Source organism: Neomonachus schauinslandi, chromosome 4 (genome assembly GCF_002201575.2).
Source record: "Neomonachus schauinslandi chromosome 4, ASM220157v2, whole genome shotgun sequence".
In the NCBI taxonomy this organism is placed as follows: Eukaryota; Metazoa; Chordata; class Mammalia; order Carnivora; family Phocidae; genus Neomonachus; species Neomonachus schauinslandi.
This window is the reverse complement of record NC_058406.1, coordinates 101516692-101534643: the sequence shown is the minus strand read 5'-3', so window position 1 is coordinate 101534643 and position 17952 is coordinate 101516692. Positions and strand designations below refer to the sequence as shown.

The 17952-nt window shown below is 45.6% G+C and overlaps 1 protein-coding gene across 2 annotated transcripts; it reads right to left on the bottom strand.

The window, feature by feature from the left end:
• Positions 1-7792: 7792 nt before the first annotated feature.
• Positions 7793-17078, bottom strand: POLR3GL (RNA polymerase III subunit GL). 2 transcript variants are annotated; one of them, XM_021688073.1, is made up of 8 exons: positions 16958-17078; positions 10833-11000; positions 10394-10523; positions 9499-9567; positions 9100-9156; positions 8787-8860; positions 8542-8655; positions 7793-8244 (listed from the first exon to the last, which is right to left on the bottom strand). In XM_021688073.1, the coding sequence occupies exons 2-8, from the start codon at positions 10956-10958 to the stop codon at positions 8158-8160; spliced, it is 657 nt and encodes a 218-aa protein (XP_021543748.1). In that variant the 5' UTR covers positions 10959-11000; positions 16958-17078; the 3' UTR covers positions 7793-8157. The 2 variants fall into 2 exon arrangements, with proteins under 2 accessions (XP_021543748.1, XP_044770065.1); XM_044914130.1 differs by lacking the exon at positions 16958-17078 and having other exon boundaries at positions 7832-8244; positions 10833-11030.
• Positions 17079-17952: the final 874 nt, after the last annotated feature.

Below are 17952 nucleotides of genomic sequence, written 5' to 3'. Positions count from 1 at the left end.
AGCTTCTACCTTATTCAGGACATTTTCTGCATATAGGCTCCTTTAAGTACACTTCCTTGGGTACTGGCCCAGCTGTTTCCCCACTTAACTGGGTAGATTTGGGGTCACCCTTTCCCGTGCTCTTTTCATATGCCTTTTAATTTTTTTTTAATGTTTTATTCATTTATTCATGAGAGTCAGAGAGACAGAGAGAGAGAGGCAGAGGCAGAGGGAGAAGCAGACTCCTCGCCTAGCAGGGAGCCCGATGCGGGACTCGATCCCAGGACCCCAGGATCATGACCTGAGCCGAAGGCAGACGCCCAACCATCTGAGCCACCCAGGTGCCCCATATGCCTTTTAATTTTTAAAGAGCCAAAATCTACATGTACAGCCATTAGAGGAGATCCAGTTCTTAGTATCATTTACTCATTAGGTCCAATCTGGTATATGAAGATCTGAGAGAAGACAGCAAGAAAACAATCTAAAGGGCGAAAAGAACTAGAAAAGGTAAAATAAACAAGAAAAGGGCAGGTACTTCCACAACTAGGGTCCTTGGCTACCTTGATTCCCCTGAACAGACTAAAAATACAAGGGTGTGATTTGGGTTGAGCCTCTGGGAGGGAGAAGTGTGGAAAGATCTGTCCGAGCACTTGGTCAACAGAAATAATCACGTAGGAGCTGAAGGGTATGGAATGGGGTGAAGGAGTGTGTTTTGCCCAGTTCTCTCAACAGCCTAGAGACCCCTTCCTAGCGCTTTCCTTGGATTATCTATCTCTAGGTGATGGAATACATGAGGTAGATATGGAAAATATTTTACTGACCCTCCGATGGCTGGAACCCCTGTCCCAAGCACTCTGACCTCAATAGTTCTGGACTAGAAAAGCAGACATTTTTGTCTCATTCTCTATTCTTACCCCTCATCCACCTCCATTTCCAAAGTTGAAAACCACCCTGCAGAGGGGCTGCAGATCCAGGGCTGTAAGTCCTGGCCCAATAGGTGAGTCTAGAGCCTAGAAAAAGTTCAGAGATCAGCCTTCCTATACTATTAAGGAGAAATAATATAGTGTGGAGTCAAACTATCTAAACCCCAATCCTAATTCCACCATTTAACAGGATGTTCAAGCTTGGGCAACTTGTTTAAGCCTTCAGAGCTACAGTTTGATATATGTGAAATGGGGGATGATAATAGTAATACCTACCTCAGAAGACTGTTGTGAGGGTTTTAAAAATAAATGTGAAGTGTTAGAACAATGGCAAACAAGTGCTTGTTATCTAAAATAAAAGAGGAGGCCTATCCACCACCACCTTGACTAGTTCAGTTCCAGGCATGTCTCCAAAATTATTCTTCCTCTGTGACCTAGAAGAAGTAGGGCCATTCTCTCTCTGCTCCTCTTGATTCCCTTCCTGTGTTAAGGGAACAAAACAGTCTGAGAAGTCCATGTATGGCAGCTGACTCAGCCTGGAGTTGATTGTGGTAGGGGAGGGGTTGAGACTCCCATCTCCAGACCAGGACAGGCCCTCCGCACACTGCCAGCATCTCACGGTATATCTCAGGGAGCACTAGGGTTTTCTCTTTCATACTCCCAGAGTGCTTCCCAGGCCTCTGGATTAACCCTGTCACCCTCTGGAAATGAAATGAGCTGTCTTAATTTTTCAGTATACAACTTCAGGGGAAAGCTCCCCACCACTGAGAGTCATAAACTGGGGAGCAGGGAATGCTGGGCAGACGATGTGACACTGCAAAGAACTCTTAGACTCCTTGTTTGAAGGTAATGCATCTCATTTGATTTTCTTTCCTGCAGTGGACTAGACCGAGCGGCACAAAAGCTAGTGGTGAGCCCTTTGTTGAGGCCCAGTTTAGTTGATTTCGGCCATTTCTGTCCTGTCTTGACCTTTCCCTTGGCTTGACCCTGCTGTATTCTTTCCTGGGCCCTTTCTGTAAGGAGAAAAGAATGAACAGACTCTGAAGGCTGGGATTTTTCTGACTCCCAGCTGATTGGTCATCTCTAGGCAACAGGAGTGATGGGAGGAAGAGGAGAACAGAAAAAGCGTGGGTCCAGGATTGTGGCTCTGATGTGCCTTGGGTCCTGGGGTGTCAAGCAAGGTCCATTCTCCTTCCTTGTTGGGGTGATGGAGGTGCTAACTACCTCTCTAAGTCAATCAAACGGTCGGTAAACAGGTTCTTGGAAATGTCCTGGCAGGGCTGGGTGCCCAGCTTGGATATTTTTAACTTTCTGGACAGATGGACAGAAGGATTTCAGTTGTTGGGAGGGGAGGTGGGGGTCAGGGGTGTGAGAGTTATGTTTCCCTTATACGGTTCTGTGGCTGAAGACCCTCCTTCTCCACTTCACCTGTCTAAATTCTGACTTCCTCCTTCATCTACCCAGATTCACAGTGAATCCTTCCTTCGTCTCCCGTTCTCCCATTTCACCCCGTTTCTGGTTTTTCATGCCTGTCTTACCTTCCAACTCTAAGGAGACTTTGCTCTCTGTTCAAGACCCCAAGATCTTTTTAGCTCAAGGATCAAGGTAGATCAAGGAAAGGGTGGTAAGGCTGTGGCCAGTGGCTGCTTTGCTTTGCTTGGAGAAAGAAGCCTGTCAGTGGCACCCAGAGGCTTCTCTTCAGTCTTAGCTCTTCAAGCTATCCTGTACCCAAATTCCCTTGCAACTTCACGCACCTCACTGCCCTCAACTCTTGGGAACAGAATTTGAGATCTTGAAAGCCCAGATGAGCCTCATATATCTTTGGAAAGTAGAAGAAATCTTAGTTGAGGTCAGGGGCAGCAAACCAGGGGGCCATCGGTGGAATCAGCTTGCAGACATTTCGAAACCTGTACAGTTTCTTCCTAAAAATTTGAATTGGTGGTAAAGATTTAAAAACCAGATTTCACCAAAAGCTACTGTTCTGGCTTCTCTTAAAAAGCAGTTATATTTGGGGCGCCTGGGTGGCTCAGTTGGTTAAGCGACTGCCTTCGGCTCAGGTCATGATCCTGGAGTCCCTGGATCGAGTCCCACATCGGGCTCCCTGCTCGGCGGGGAGTCTGCTTCTCCCTCTGGCCCTCCTCCCTCTCATGCTCTCTCTCAAATAAATAAATAAAATCGTTAAAAAAAAAAAATTCTAAAAAAAAAAAAAAAAAAAAAGCAGTTATATTTGGTAACAAGCAGTCCACATTCCTTCATGGCGTCCACCTGCGAGAGCTGAAGGGCTCTCCTTCGCCAGCTTCTACCACTCCCTGTTGCATCACACTCCCCTGCTTCACCCCTTTATACCTGCCTGACTCCTGTCTGGTGTTTAGGTTTGTCTTAAGTTGTTTCCTTTAAGGAGAGCTTCTCAAATATTTCCTCTGCGGGACCCCTAAGATCGGGAGAATGAACCATTTTCCCCAGGGCTTCTGGAACACTCCAAAGTCACCTGTAAGAAGCCAAAAATGTTGTTGAAGTACCTATTTTATGTTTAAAAAGTGCAAATCTCGATTTATACTGCACAGTATATTTGTGTAGCTTAGCATAAAAATAATTTTATCTTCCTCCACCAAATCTTAAAAGTAAAATTGAAATGCTGGAAGATGTACTGTGTGTATTCTGTAAATCCAAAAATTCCTCACTACATCACCCATAAATAACCCAAGTTAGGCACCACAATGCTCAAGAAGGCACAGAGAGACATGGAAAGAAAGACACGGAGAGAGAGTCAACAAGCGGAAAAGAATATGAAAGACGCTAAGAATGAGTGAGTGATAAGCTCTTTCTGGCCCCAAGTCACACCTCCTGACCTGGCCCAGTCCGGCTCCTGGGAAATTTGTAGACATCCCTGATATCTCTGGACAGGTGTTAGAGTGGTGGCTCGGGGTGAAAAGCAAGTCTCAAAACAGGAGCCAGGCCAAGAAAGGAGACGTGAGGGGCTAAGAGCAGCCAAGTATGGTCAGACGGGAAAGATTGTCTAGGGGCCAGGAGAGAGGCTTGGAGACAGGAAGCGGAGGGTTGAGAAAAGGGCTGGTCAGCATTTGCCCTTTCTCCCACTGAGCCCATCTTTGTTTCACTTCCTCTTACCTCCCCTGCCTCAGAAAAATGAAGTAAAAGAGTTGCCTTGACCTCCTTAGATGAGGGAATCTTCTTTCCAGAATGGCTACATCTCCCACCATAGAAGAGCAGAAGGAGGATGAGTACCAGGGCTCCTTTCCCTGTCCAAATGGGATTTCATCTCTTCTCTCCCCAAGATAGGATATACGCCAGATCTGTGTTCCTGACTTGGGTGAGTTTATTCCCCCATCCTCTTTGGTAAGGCAGACAGGTCTCACTAATCTCCCTCCTATTCCAGTACTTTCAACGCTGCCCTGAATGTAACAGAGAACGTCAAAGACAGGATTTGGATATTTTCCACTAACCATGTATACCAAGAGAAATGGAATCACAGGATGGGGAAGATTAGGGAGAGGCAGGGGTCCAAGTTTTGGGAAGCCCATCTCATAGCTGAGGATCCAGGGAGGAGGAGGGGTTTGAGAATGGGGAATAGTCCCAGACCCAAAGGTCATGGCGACATAGCCTCTCCCTGTATTGGTCAGGCCTGGGTCTGAGGAATCCTTGGACCTAAAAAAGGGTCTTAAAAGTCTTGGGCCTTAGCCTCTCAGGTCCTGCAGTTAGGGCTGGATCACTGTCTTCCCACTGAGTCCCATTAGGGTGGCCAGGGGAACCTCCCTTCCCTTTAGGATACAAAACAGCAAATTAAGTTCTGTTGGAGATAAAGCAAAGGCCTTTCTGAGGTGATCCTAGAACTTCTTATTTTCAGCTCTCTGGTCCCAAATGAGCTTGAGGAGATAGTGAGGCTCAGCTGGAGAAAGGTCAATGGAGAAGGGGTTACCACTGGTCTGGCCAGATCAGCTAACTGGGCTATTCTTTTCTAGCTCATTTCTCTGTCCTCTGACCAGACATGATATAAGACGGGAGATGAAGAAGCACCCCCCACCCCCCACCAGCCCCTTCCTCAGTCAGCAGCCAAACTGCTTGATGTGAGTCCTGACCTGCAGACTGTGACCTTGAACTCTGATGCAGGGGCTGTCACCTCTTTTGATAGTTGATAGAATTGCTAATCCTCCTGCTACCGGGGGCTTAGGCAGTTTCTTGGAAAGGACTGGCTGCATGCCTGAGGTATCTTTAGCTTGCCCAAGCTGAAAATAGGTGGGGAAATCCAGAAGATGGAATGAATTCAGCAAAAGCTGGGCATGTCCTGACTTTTGTTCTCAAAACCATTTAGACTCCTGCAGGTGGATCAACGTAGGCTTGAAGGGTTCCTAGTGGATCTCTAATCCAAATTCCGTCTCAACTGAGGCTTGCAGACTTGTCATGATTTTCCCAAGGGCACAAGGCTGTGGGGTGGTGAAACTCCGTAACCCGTAACTCCATAAACATATGCCCATAACTAGTGCTTTGCTCAGTTGAGACAGCAGCCCTTCCCTTTGGCTTAGTTCTCAACCAGCCCCCGCCTACAGGCCACCCTTCCTTCCTTTCAAAGTTCAAACAGCAATAAAAATGAATTGAGGGAAATCATTGTCTCTTCCTCACTAAACCAGGGGTGCCCTATCCACCCGATATCTGACCTTCCAATTGTCTTGGGTCTCCACTCCCAATCTTCTAAATAACATGTTGCATCCAGGTTTTCCATTCAGCCGTCCCTCAAACCACTTGAGTCCCTGTGAAGTTTGCAAGACCCCACTCTCAAGCTTCCTGACCACAGTGGGAGGGGACCAGAACCTACAGATGGAACATAGGGTAGGGAAGGGTAGGATTCTTGCCAGAGAGCAATCTGCTCAACATAAGCAGGCCCTAGCAGGCAGGTAGCACAGGGCTGAGTGAGCACCGTGTGGGTCCTCTCTAAATGTTTGCAGACGGACCCTCAACCTCTAACCTCTCAGGTGGTCCTCCAGAGAAATAAGGAGTCGTGACTGGTTACTGGACCTTAAGCTTCAGCCTCAGCCTGCCCGATGGAGCCTATGGAAAGTAGGAGAGAGGTCAATGGAAACAGTCTAACTCTGCCTGGAACTGTTCTGGAATCTGGGGAAGCTGCTAGATCCCATGTCTCTGGCTTTGTTGAGCAAGGTCACCTGCCAAGAGTGGCAGGGCGCCAGATAGGAAAGAATCCAAGAATGGTCTGATCTTTCTAATGCTTTGTTTTTGAGGCAGTACAACGGAACCCAAGTGGTCACTCTAACCTTTGCCCTCCTTTCTCCCATTTCATGGGAAAAGATGTATGTATATAGTGGTGGGAGCAGGAGTGTGTTCCAGTCCTCCTCTACTTTCTGTCTAGAATCTTCTTTGTTCTCACTCTTTTAAGGTCCCAGGGATCTGGGGGGCTGGCTGTGCCCCCAACATAGACACAGATATAGCTGATCAGGTTAGGACTGGTATATGTTGGGGAGGGGGACAGGAGGCAAAAGGAGATTTTTCAGTGTCTTTTACATTTGTTTCTTCCTGATTTCTCCACAGCCACAATCACCAGCTAAAGTCCGACTATGGGAAACCCCAGTGACAGGCCCACGGCTCGTCTCCCACCATTCCATGCACTTAACACCTTGGAGAGCTAGAAAAGGAAATACACCAATCAAATTGCTCAATAACTGGACTGTTCTCTTTCAATTCCTGCTTCCTACTCTGTTCTCTTGGCTGCCTCTACCTTAACACCTATTACCACAGCCAAACCAGGCTTTCAAGGTGCTTTCCCTCAACGAAGTCACAGTCCCTATTCGTTTTTTACAATGGGGTCAGAAAGATCTAACACGAGATTGCCAGTCTCTATCACTTGATGCGGTATATGGAATTCAGTCTGCCTGCCTGAATGTGTTTGGAGAATTTCTTGGAGGTTCTCTTGCACCCCCTCTTCATGACTTTCAAATGTTTTCGTAGGGTCGCTATGACAGCATCCCAGCTATCCGTGCCTGCTTCCTTATTCAGTCCCTATTCTGGACACGCAGCTCGCCCGTGACTGTTGCATGCCAAGTGGCTGGAACCAATCAGCTCATCGAGGGCTTCCTTGGAAGCCAATCAGAGCCTAGGGAAGTGACCTCACCCCAGGGAGAGCTGTGTGGGCGAGAAAGCATCTCTCAGAGCTGAGTGTCCCTAAGTCACTCCCCTCCTCCCCACCCTCCGTACTTCCTGTAAAGCGATACCGCCTACCCCCTCTACTCCAAGAAGGGAGTGAGAAAGTCTACCTAAATTCCACAAAGGAAGAACCAAAAGGGAAACTGCAACTCAGCCACAAAGCAGCTTCTGGAAGTGGAGAATGGGGGTTCCTCTTGCACAAACCTATCTTTCAATGTGGGGTCCCCGGCGGGCCTGGAAGAGGGTGTGTGCTGAGGAACAATCAGCACCTCCTCCCTACTCCCTCTCTGCACCTGGCTTTCTTGACTCTCTCTCACAAAAATAGCTGTAATCTTTCCTTGTAAACAAGGACAAGATCAAGGTCAAGTGTGGGAAAGAGAGGGCCCGTGTCCTTGTGAACACATGTGAAAACAGACAATCCATGTCCCGTGGCCTGAGGACCAGAGGTTCGGAAGCCAACTGGTCTTCAGGACATGGGCTGTTCTTCTCTACTCCTCACTCTGAGCAGCCTCAGAGATGAGTTCCTGAATGTTCCCTGGCAGGGCTAGAACAGGAGTATGTGTCTCACCATGGGAGTGGAGGGAAGGGGTAAAGGACAGGAAGGCTGTAACCCCCACCCAGTGTGTCACATTGGACTCTGATGGGTAAGGAAAGAATGGCTCAGCTAGGCACTCCCTTTTTTCCTCCAGGCCTCTCCCACCAGGCCTCACCCTGGACAGAGAGGCAGATAAAAACATTTTATTTAAAAATATAAAGCTGGCCTTACTCCTCCTAACTGCACACACCCCCAATTATCTTTCACTATAAAAAAGTGGGTGGGGGCTTATGTACAGCTCTCTCAGCTCTAACAACTCCAGTATTTCTTTGACCCTTCTTTCTTTCTTTCATACAATTAAGACATTGGTCCTTGGCCCTTTAAGGGAGCTATCTGTCATCACTGTCCATTCCTATCTCCAGGGCCAAACAGTTTATCTGGGCTCTAAGCAAATGATTTGCCTGCCCACAAAACCAAATAATAGGGACAGTTACTCTCTGTATCTTAAACCAAAAAGATCCAAAGGTCCAGGGTGCTGTTCAGGGTCCTTTGTCAGTATATAGCCTCATCCATATTGTCATCACTGTCACCCCCAAAGTCCTCTCCATTGTCAAAATACGACATGATGTAATCAGTTTCCTGAAACAGAACAAAAAGAAATCAAAGTCAGGCTTGCTTTCGGCCTTGTCCTTCCTCCCGGTGTGTCAGGCCCCTCCCCTCCCCATGAAACCATCCCAGGCCTGGGAAGTCCCTTTGGCTGCAGTTTGCTCTTGAGAAGAGCCTAGGGACACGTGAGGTGGAGGGCACGATCCTCCAGGGCACATCTCCTTCGGCTCTCCAACCCTCTAGAGGGAACATCCCTGGTGCGTGGAGTTGAGACCCCCAGAGCTGATGAGGAAGAGATGGGAACTGAGGTTGGAAGGAGAGCCCTTTCACCTCTTCATGTTCTTCTTCATCATACTCCTCTTCTTCTTCCTCTTCCTTCTCTTCTTCTTCTTCTTTCTCCTCATCTTCCTCTGAAGTCACTTCTTCCTCCTTTTTCTCCAGGGTCTTATGTGGAGATGAATAGAAGAAGAAACTCAGACTCAGTTCAGAGAAGGGAAAGAATGAAGCACACATGGGCCAAAGGACGGGGCACGGGTCTGGGGTCCAGGTGGTCTCTGTGCTCATTTCCTCCTTACCTCTAGTTTCTGTATTGTTTCTTCCTTATCTTCTGTGTTCTTAGGGGGCCTCTTGGGAATCAGGATGGTGGTCCCTGGTCAAGGAATCAAAAGGTGAACCATCAGAGAGCAAACTTCCTTATTAGCTTTCTACCCCGCCCTCTCGCACAGACGATGTCACTCTGCTGCCCTCATGTGGCCACCATGGCGTCCAGCTACAATACTGGGTGGAGTGGGTAGGAACTGGGAGGGCAGGCAAGACCACCCACAGACTCTGGCCCTCCAGCCGATGAACGAAATCTCTCTTCTGCCTCCTTTTCCCAGATACACTCACGTTCCTTTTGTAGCTTCCGCACTCGGATCTTTAGCTCCCTGGGTAAACGTCGCCAATCTGGGAATAGCAGGAACATAAAAGTCAGTAAGACCCTGCCTGGGGTCTCCTATGAATAACTGGTTTTAAAGGAGAGGTAAGAGACAGGATAATGGTGAGGAAGGAAGGGGTTGGGTCAAAGTTGCTTAGAACAAAACTGTGGCTTGGATACCTCTAGGAAAGTGGGGCTCTTTAATAGGTTTTCAGGGAGAGTCGGAGAGTGTTTTGGAGCACATCTAGGGCTCCAGTTTGTACATACTGAGTAGAGTGCAGGGAGGAACAGAGAAAGGTGGGCGGGTTGGTGGCTTGTGGCATCTTGAGGATTTAAAAAAAGGGCAGTCAATGAAAGGGCCCATCACCTACCAGGGTTCCAATCGATGGCATTGTCAATCGGCCCTGACATCTGATATTTGTCTGAGTAACGCTCCACATCTGAGGGGTCAGAGGCCAAGGGTCAAAGTTTTATCCTTTCAGAGCCCCGGAAGAGGGTTGTTCCTGAGGGCCCAGCCCTCTCAATACTCAGGCATTGTCTGTTCCTTCACCCCAAACCCAGAGCCCAGGGGGTCAGCTTCCATGAGGACCTTCAACACTTTGCCACACCAAATTTTTGTTTTTGTCATCTCCCTTAACCCAAAGGCATGGCCATATTGAGAGGTAGTGTGGTACTTTGGAAAGTATACTAAAGAGCAAGAGATCAGGGTTCAAGTCTTCCCTTTACTCTTTGTTAATGGGGCTACCAGGCAAGTCTTTCATCCCTCTGAGCTTCAGCTTCTAAGGCTTCAACTGGAAAGCACTGTTTGTCAATACACTCAAACACTGCACTTCCACACCAGTTGGTAAATATCCACTATCCCAAGCCTCCCAATGACTCCCCTTCTCTGGTTCCTCCTGGTCTCCTTGGCCTCTCCAGAATCCTGCTAACCTTAGGAGGGCTTCTCAGACACCCAGCATCAGCCTCCCTTCTGATTGTTTGGTGCCTGTAATATCCGACCTGTTAACCACGTTGATATATTCCATTTAAACCTATGAAATGAGCACCATGATGCTTAACCTCTTACTATCCCCAGACTGTCGTGAGACTCAGAACAAACCACGGATACTAGACTGCATTTCAAAGGCGGGGGTAATTGTTATGATCTCCCCAGCTAGACAGTGAGCTTCCTGCACCTCTCCTGGCCTCTCAGGCCCCCAGTGGTGCCGTGTATAGGGCACTACTCATGAAAGGCGCTCAGAACATGATGCTCGCGTTCCAACTGACCTCTCTTGGGGACAGCTGGCCGGATGAAGTAGGGGAGCTGCCTCATGGCCCCTCGCAGCTCCTGCTTCAGCGCCAGGACATACTCCCCTTCCTCTCCTGAGGGCAGGGGCACTGGGCGGAACTCCAAGGGCTAAGGAAGCGGGGCAGTGGTCAGTCCAGGGGAAAAAAAAACACTAGAGTACAAACCTAGAAGGGACTCTCCCCCCAGTTCAATCCAATGCTCCCACTGACCAGGGGGCCAAAGAAAAATGGGGGAAGCAATACAGCATTTTGAAAGCTGGGGAGCTGGGAGTGTAAGAAACTACTTTGCCTGGAAAACATCCCATGTGAGTTGGAAGCATAGAGACAGGCAGGGGCAATATGAGTGTTATGGTGGCCCACGAGGAATCCAGGATCATATACTGTCAGCCAGGGACACACAAGGGGGACAGACACTCACAGGGAAGAGTGGAGAAGGCTGCAGGGTGGGTGGGGGCAGAGCATCCCCCTTCCCAATGCCCACAGCCTCCATGTTGAAGGTCAGCTGGCCCCGGCCACGACCCCGGCCCCCACCCCGACTGGCCATGGTGGAGGGGGCCTGAGTATTCAGTGATCCAGTGAGAAAAACCTGATAAAGACAAAAACAAAAAGAAACGTATAGTAGAATGATGGGAAGCCAGAGAGGTATAAGGCACTCAATCTTTTCTCCTTAGGACCCAAATAGCCAGTGTAATTCAACAAATTTTGATGGGGAAGGCATTGTACCAGGCAGGGTATTTCTGGAAATACAGACGTGGGTGAGACATGGTCCCAACAGGACAGATAATTGCAGCATAGTGTAACTGTAGAACAAAAGGGAAAGTGGGGGTGCCTGGGTGGCTCAGTGGGTTAAGCGTCCGCCTTTTGATTTCGGCTCAGGTCATGATAACAGGGTCGTGAGATGGAGCCCCGGCACTGGCTCCACGCTCAGTGGGGAGTCTGCTTGGATTCCCTTTCTCCCTCTGGCCCCCCTCACTCTCTCTCTCTTTCTCAAATAAATTGAAGAGAAGGGGGGGAGTGATTAGACCCTTGGATAAAACTTCCCTCCACCCCCGAGATAATTTGATATTTGTCACCGTCTGCATATCTCCATATAATCTTTGAATTCTTTCTCTCCCTGACTTTCCACGCCCAACCAGGCCCCAGGGCAATCCAATGCAATGACTTTCAGCAAAACATTCCCTGAGCACCTACTATGGAAAAGGTAGTGTGCCAGGCACTGTGGGGGCACAGGGATAAGTCATTAGTCTCACTGTCAGTGGTGGGAGGTAGGAGTGAGGAGAACCATTACAATCAATTTATTTTTTTTAAAATACAGCTTAGAAGCATAGAATCTTAGAATTGGAAGGACCGATAGAATTACCTAGTCTAAATTCCCTCCCAATGCAGTACTCCACTCTGTAAGTTATTAGTCATTTAAATTCCAGTGGCATTTCCTGGAGAGAGGGTGTCCATTCTCTCCCAAGGCAGCCCATCCCATAGTGATCAACTCTGATGAACTGAAAGTTCCTTCTGCTACTGAACTGAACTTTGCTTCCTGTCATCAATCTTGAGGGGCCAGTCAGAGGCAGATAGGATGGAGGATAAAGTTATCAAATGAAAATGAAACTTGCAAGAAATGATATTCCAGTGACAAAGAGCACATCTAGCAGCCAGATCTTGGTTTCTAATACCATTTTCCAACAAAAGGAACCAGGGCTTCTTGGAGAAATGGCTGGTTCTAGGGCTGGGGCAGGAAATATATAACGTGAGCTGGAAGCATCTTCTCGCGCCAGAAAGCAAAGAAGTACTCACAACAACGACACACACACACACATCGGTGGGGCTATGTCAAAAGGGCATAAGAGTCAACCGAAAGAGCTCCCAATGGCCAAAGCTGGAAGAATTTGAGCAATAAAATAAAGTAGTATTAGATTATAACCCCATAGTATAAAACAAATATCTATGAGTCCACACTGATATAAATAAATGATTAAATAAGTTAATACATGGGAGGGGGGAAGACAAACCTCTCATGTAGAATTCCAAATAAATTATGTAGACTCCACCCTGAAGAGGGGGAGTATAACTTTCCACTCCCTAAGTGTGGGTGATATATAAGGAATTTTGTCTAATTCAACTTAGGAAAGGGGAGAGTAACTCTACAGTGGAGAACCTGGACAAACACTACCTCAGTCTGGTGACCAAGGTCAACATCAACAATATTAAATTACGTTGCTAGGAAGGGTACGTACCCTAAATAAGATGGGAGAAGGGAGAAAGCTAGGAAGACTGGGATGGTGAAAGGAGGCTTGATGAATCACAAGGTCTCAAGTTTGGAAGAGCCCTCAGAAATCATGTATTCATTCATTCAGCAAATAATTATTGAGCATTTACTATATGCCAGACACAATGCTAGACAACAGGGATTATAGTGAATCCTCTACTCTAGACTTATAGCCTTCCTCTGATAAACCTTATTTAGTAAATTGTTATACAGTTTCTATTTACACATCTTTAGTAAGAGGACTCCCTATCTCACTTTGCAAGTTATTCCATTTTTGGATATTTGTTCTTCAATTAATATCCAACAAATACTCTAAACAAGAAATATATGGCTCAACAAAATGCCCTAGTTGGTGAAAAAAAATGATTTAGAAATATGTATAAGGTCATCTATTTTGTCAAACACACACATATACATTGTTTTATATGCACATACACATTTATGATGAAAAAAAGTTGTTCTTGAAGGATACATACCGAAAATTAATGTTGGCTAATTTGAGGTGATGGGATTTGTGTGGTTTTTGGAGGGGGTGGTTATGTGTACTTTAAAGTGTGTTTTCTATACTGAATAGGTATTGCTTTTTTAATAAGAGAAAAATAATAATTTAAAAATTAAAAATATAGCAACAGAATAGTAGATGAGATTAATAATATGTAGCAGGAAGGAGAGGGTAGAATATGTGTGTCTGAGGAATTTGGAAAGTTTAAGGTTCAACAAAAAATGTGAGGAAAAAATGGCTGTTAGTTAACAGATTAAACTGTGATCTGATTGAAAGAACATATTAGGGGAGAAAGGATGTCTCATGGACACTAGAGAAAGAGAAAGAATTTGTGAGCATGTCTTCAGGCCCTTTCAAGGGAAAGGACACGCTAACCAACTGGTTTAGGTAGCTTTCCACCTGACAGACATAGTTCTAGCAGTGGGGATGGGAGCTGGTTTGATCGCAAAGCAGTAAGGAGTCAAGAAAAGGTTGTAAGCTTTGAGGTTAGACAAATCAAATTCCATTTCCAGACACTAACCAAGTAACCCCCAAGGATATGAGGTAAAAGGAAGACAAAATTTTATTTAATTGAGGCAATAAACTGGTGGTTGGAAACTATAAACCATCCATTTCTACCCAACTCAGGTCAGGAATCTACGGTGTGTCTCTTCTATTGAAGATTGTGATTGAGTCTAAATTCTTGAGGATATTTAGGGTCTTCCATAATCTGGTCCCAAACTGCTTTTCCTTATCGTCAATCCTCTCTAGAGCTCATCCTTGTACTCTCCTTCCCCCAAACAACATCTCATATACATGATACTCACTCTAGTAACTATATTGTGGTAGAAATTAAGAAGCCAGTTTCAACAAAACATACAGAAAAACCATTACATCAAATTTCAGAAAGGCAGTACCTGTAGCAGTTAAGAACGTGGATTTGAATTCCAGTTCTGTCATTTCCCAGCTACACAACCTTCAGCAATTAATTTAATATCTCTAAACCTGTTTCCTCATCTATAAATGGGAATAATAATAATAAAACCATCTTAATTCATTCAACAAATATTTACTGAGTGCTTGTTATATGCCAGGCACTATTCCAAGTGCTAGGATATAGCAGCGAGCAAAACAAACAAAAACTGCTGTGTCCATGGAATTTAAATGGAGCTTACATTCTCGTAGAGTTATCAATATACAGATATTTCAAGCCATGAGACTGCCTGGAATGCCTAATGGAGTAGATGTGAACAGAGAAAAAAGAGATCCAGAGACTGAGGCTCTAGCACTCTAATTTGTACTCTAATATTTTGGATTTGCTATATTTATGATAAATAAGACAAGGAGTTAACCCTCATTATATAAGAACTCATGGAAATTCAAATAAAAAAAATCATACCAATAGAATAACTGTGCAAAGGACATGAATAGGCAATTGACAAAAGAATGATTAGTAAAACCAGTCTTCACTTATCAAATTGACAAGGACTTAAAAAATAATCAGACTGCCAGTTTTTTTTGAGATGGGCACTCTCATACCTCATTGGAAGGATTGTGTTTATACACAGTCTGTCAGGGGAGCAATTTGGCCACTTGAATCAACAGCCTCTTAAATCATCATATCCTTAATCCAATAATCCTACTTTAAAAAAATCTATCCTAAAGAAATCGTCAGATATGTAAGTACAAGGATGGTCATCATAGAGCTATCCATGGTAGCAAAACTTCTGAAATAACCTAAATGGTCCAACGAAGAATGAATGGTCAAAAAAAGTCAAATGCCCATTTTAGACCGCTATGTAGAAAGAAAGAAAAATGACTTCAAATAATATTTAAAAGCAAAAAAAAAGTTCACAATATAAAGTGGAGGGAAACATGATATAAAATTGTATTTGTTGTATAGCCTGATTTACATAATATACACATACACATATATATGTATATATGAAGAAAAGAAATTGAAAGGATAAGTATTAAAGTAATAATAATGGGGGCGCATGGGTGCTCAGTCGTTGGGCGTCTGCCTTCAGCTCGGGCCGTGATCCCAGCGTCCTGGGATTGGGCCCCACATCGGGCCCCGCATCGGGCTCTCTGCTCCGCAGGAAGCCTGCTTCTCCCTCTCCCACTCCCCCTGCTTGTGCTCCCTCTCTCGCTGTGTCTCTCTCTGTCAAAAAAATAAATAAAATCTTTAAAAATAATAATAAGAAGAAAATAAAGTAATAATAATGGTTATCACTAGATCATGCTCATGAAATAATAAGCATTTTGATTTATACCTTTATGTGTTTCCAAATTTTCTAGAATAATAGGCATTTTGATTTATACCTTTATGTGTTTCCAAATTTTCTAGAATAAATGTATATTACTTCTCTAATCAGAAGCCAAAAGGGATGGTTTTATTTTTATTTATTTATTTAAAAGATTTTTATTTATTTATTGAGAGAGAGAGTGATAGAGAGCATGAGAGGGGGAGAGTCAGAGGGAGAAGCAGACTCCCCACTGAGCAGGGAGCCCGATGCAGGACTCGATCCCGGGACTCCAGGATCATGACCTGAGCGGAAGGCAGTCGCTTAAACAACTGAGCCACCCAGGCGCCCCGGGATGGTTTTATTTTTAAGAATGCTACTGGAATTCAAATCCATGTTCCTAACCAGGACAGCTCCCCCTCTTTTACAATGAAAGTGAGGAATGCATTTCGTTGAGCTATATATTTGTTTAGAATATTTGTTGGATATTAATTGAAGAACAAATATCCAAAAATGGAATAACCTGCAAAGTGAGATAGGGAGTCCTCTTTAAAATAGAAGCTGGATAACAATTTACTAAATACAGTTTATCATAGGAAGGATGCATGTCTAAAGTAGAGGATTCACTATGATCCCCATTGTCTAGCGTATGTCTGGCATATAGTAGGTGCTCAATAAATATCTGTTGAATGAATGAATGAATGAGTGAATACATGATTTCTGAGGGCTCTTCCAAACTGCGAGACCTTATGATTCATCAAGTCTCCCCTTACCATCCCAGTCCTCCTAGTTTTCTCCCCTCTCTTGACTGTGGGAGCAATTATATTACAAACCACTAATTTAAGAGATCTTAATTAGATATTGTATTGTATTGTATTTTGTCTTTTATTAGTTGTTCCCCAATTACGTTAGGAGTTTAAATTCTGCCTTCCCAATCAATTCCATTCAATTAACCTTTATTGGGCACTTCATATTAGGTACAAGAACCTGCCTACAAAACCTTATATTCTCAGAAGAACAGACACATTAGAGAGCGCGCTAGGGGCTCTAATGGAGAGGTATGCATAAAATACTATCGTCAGACTGGGGAAGGGTTAATTCTGAAAAAAAAAAAAAACAAACAAACAAAAAAGAAAGAAAGAAAAAGAAGAAAAAGATAGTCCAGGAAAGCTACAGGTAGGAGGTAATATTTCAGCTAAGTCCTGATAGATAACAGGAGTTTGTCAGACTCTTAGACAAGGGAATAATACGAATAGATTCGGGGGAAGCTGATGCCATAGCAAAGAGTCAGAGATACAAGAGTGAGCCTTCCTCACTTTGTGCTTTAACATCTCTCCCCTATGCACGAATGAAAACTGCAGTTCTCTGGTATATAATCAGTACAGCAATGGGAGCCCTGAAGAGAAAGGGAAAGAAGAGTAGGAAACCAGAGGGGGCTAGATCCAACAGGCTGCCGGAAAGCGTTGTCTATCTATCTCGCAGCTTGGCCCTGGTGAGCTAGATCGGGAGGTGAGGGACAGAACCAGGTCAGAGCCACCAGGACGGAGCCTTACCTGCTGCCCCTCCCCCACGCAGAGCTCACATCGCAGCCAACTTGAAATTTGCTGGTCTTCCTCTAGCTGCTGGCGCTGTAGGTCCGCCTCTCAGAGCTCCCCATTGGTGAGTTCTCCCGGCCAATCTAGGAGAAGAGGAGGAGGGAGATCCGCCTACTTGAAGCCGAGGAGAAGTAGGGAGGGGGAGAGTCAGCCGGAACCCAGGCTCGGGAAGCCCCGCGCGGCGCGAAGGGAGATGGGGTTGCAAAATCAAGCAGGGGTCGGTTATTTCCGACCTCATCTCAGATGGGAGAGCTCCTGGCTAGCGAGAGTCCACAGAGGGAACCTGACACTTAGATCTCACCGAGGGACTCTGTTGAGGAAGCTCCCACAGATAAATGAAAGTGTTGTTCGTTAGGGATGAGTCTTTTTGGGACTTGGGCTTCCCAGCCTGGCCCCTCCATTACTCCAACCTTCCCTCTAGTCCTACACTGCTTCCCTCCAGCACCACCAATGAATACTTCTTTTCTATTTTCTTACCCCCCCCCCCCCCCCCCAGGGTTGCTGCCATGTCTGTGAGATGGGAGGAAAGTTTGGGGAAGGAAGGATTAGGAATCAGAGAACCAGAGTTGGGGAGGCAAGACAGAAGCCCAGTGTTTCCCGCATTTTCTATTGCCTTCCAGCTCCTTCTAGCCCTTGGGAAGGAGAGCACGATGGCGAGGGTGAGTGGAGGGCAGTGGTGGAGAGGAATCCTACTTTCATACACACACACCCCACAAAAACAACCCCAGAAATAGAGGGAAAGAATAATCCAGAGTAGTGATAAAAGCTAGGAGTTAGTCAAGAAGACTATCCCACGTGTCAGAGAAAATGGCCCTGGGAGTGAAGCCTCTGGACTTGGAAGGCTGCAGGTGTAGTGGCAAGACCCGCAGTCTTTGGAATAGGACAGAAACAGAGCTGTGAGGCTTTGGAGAACTTGCTTAACTTTATTAAGTCTCAGTTTCTTCATCTATAAC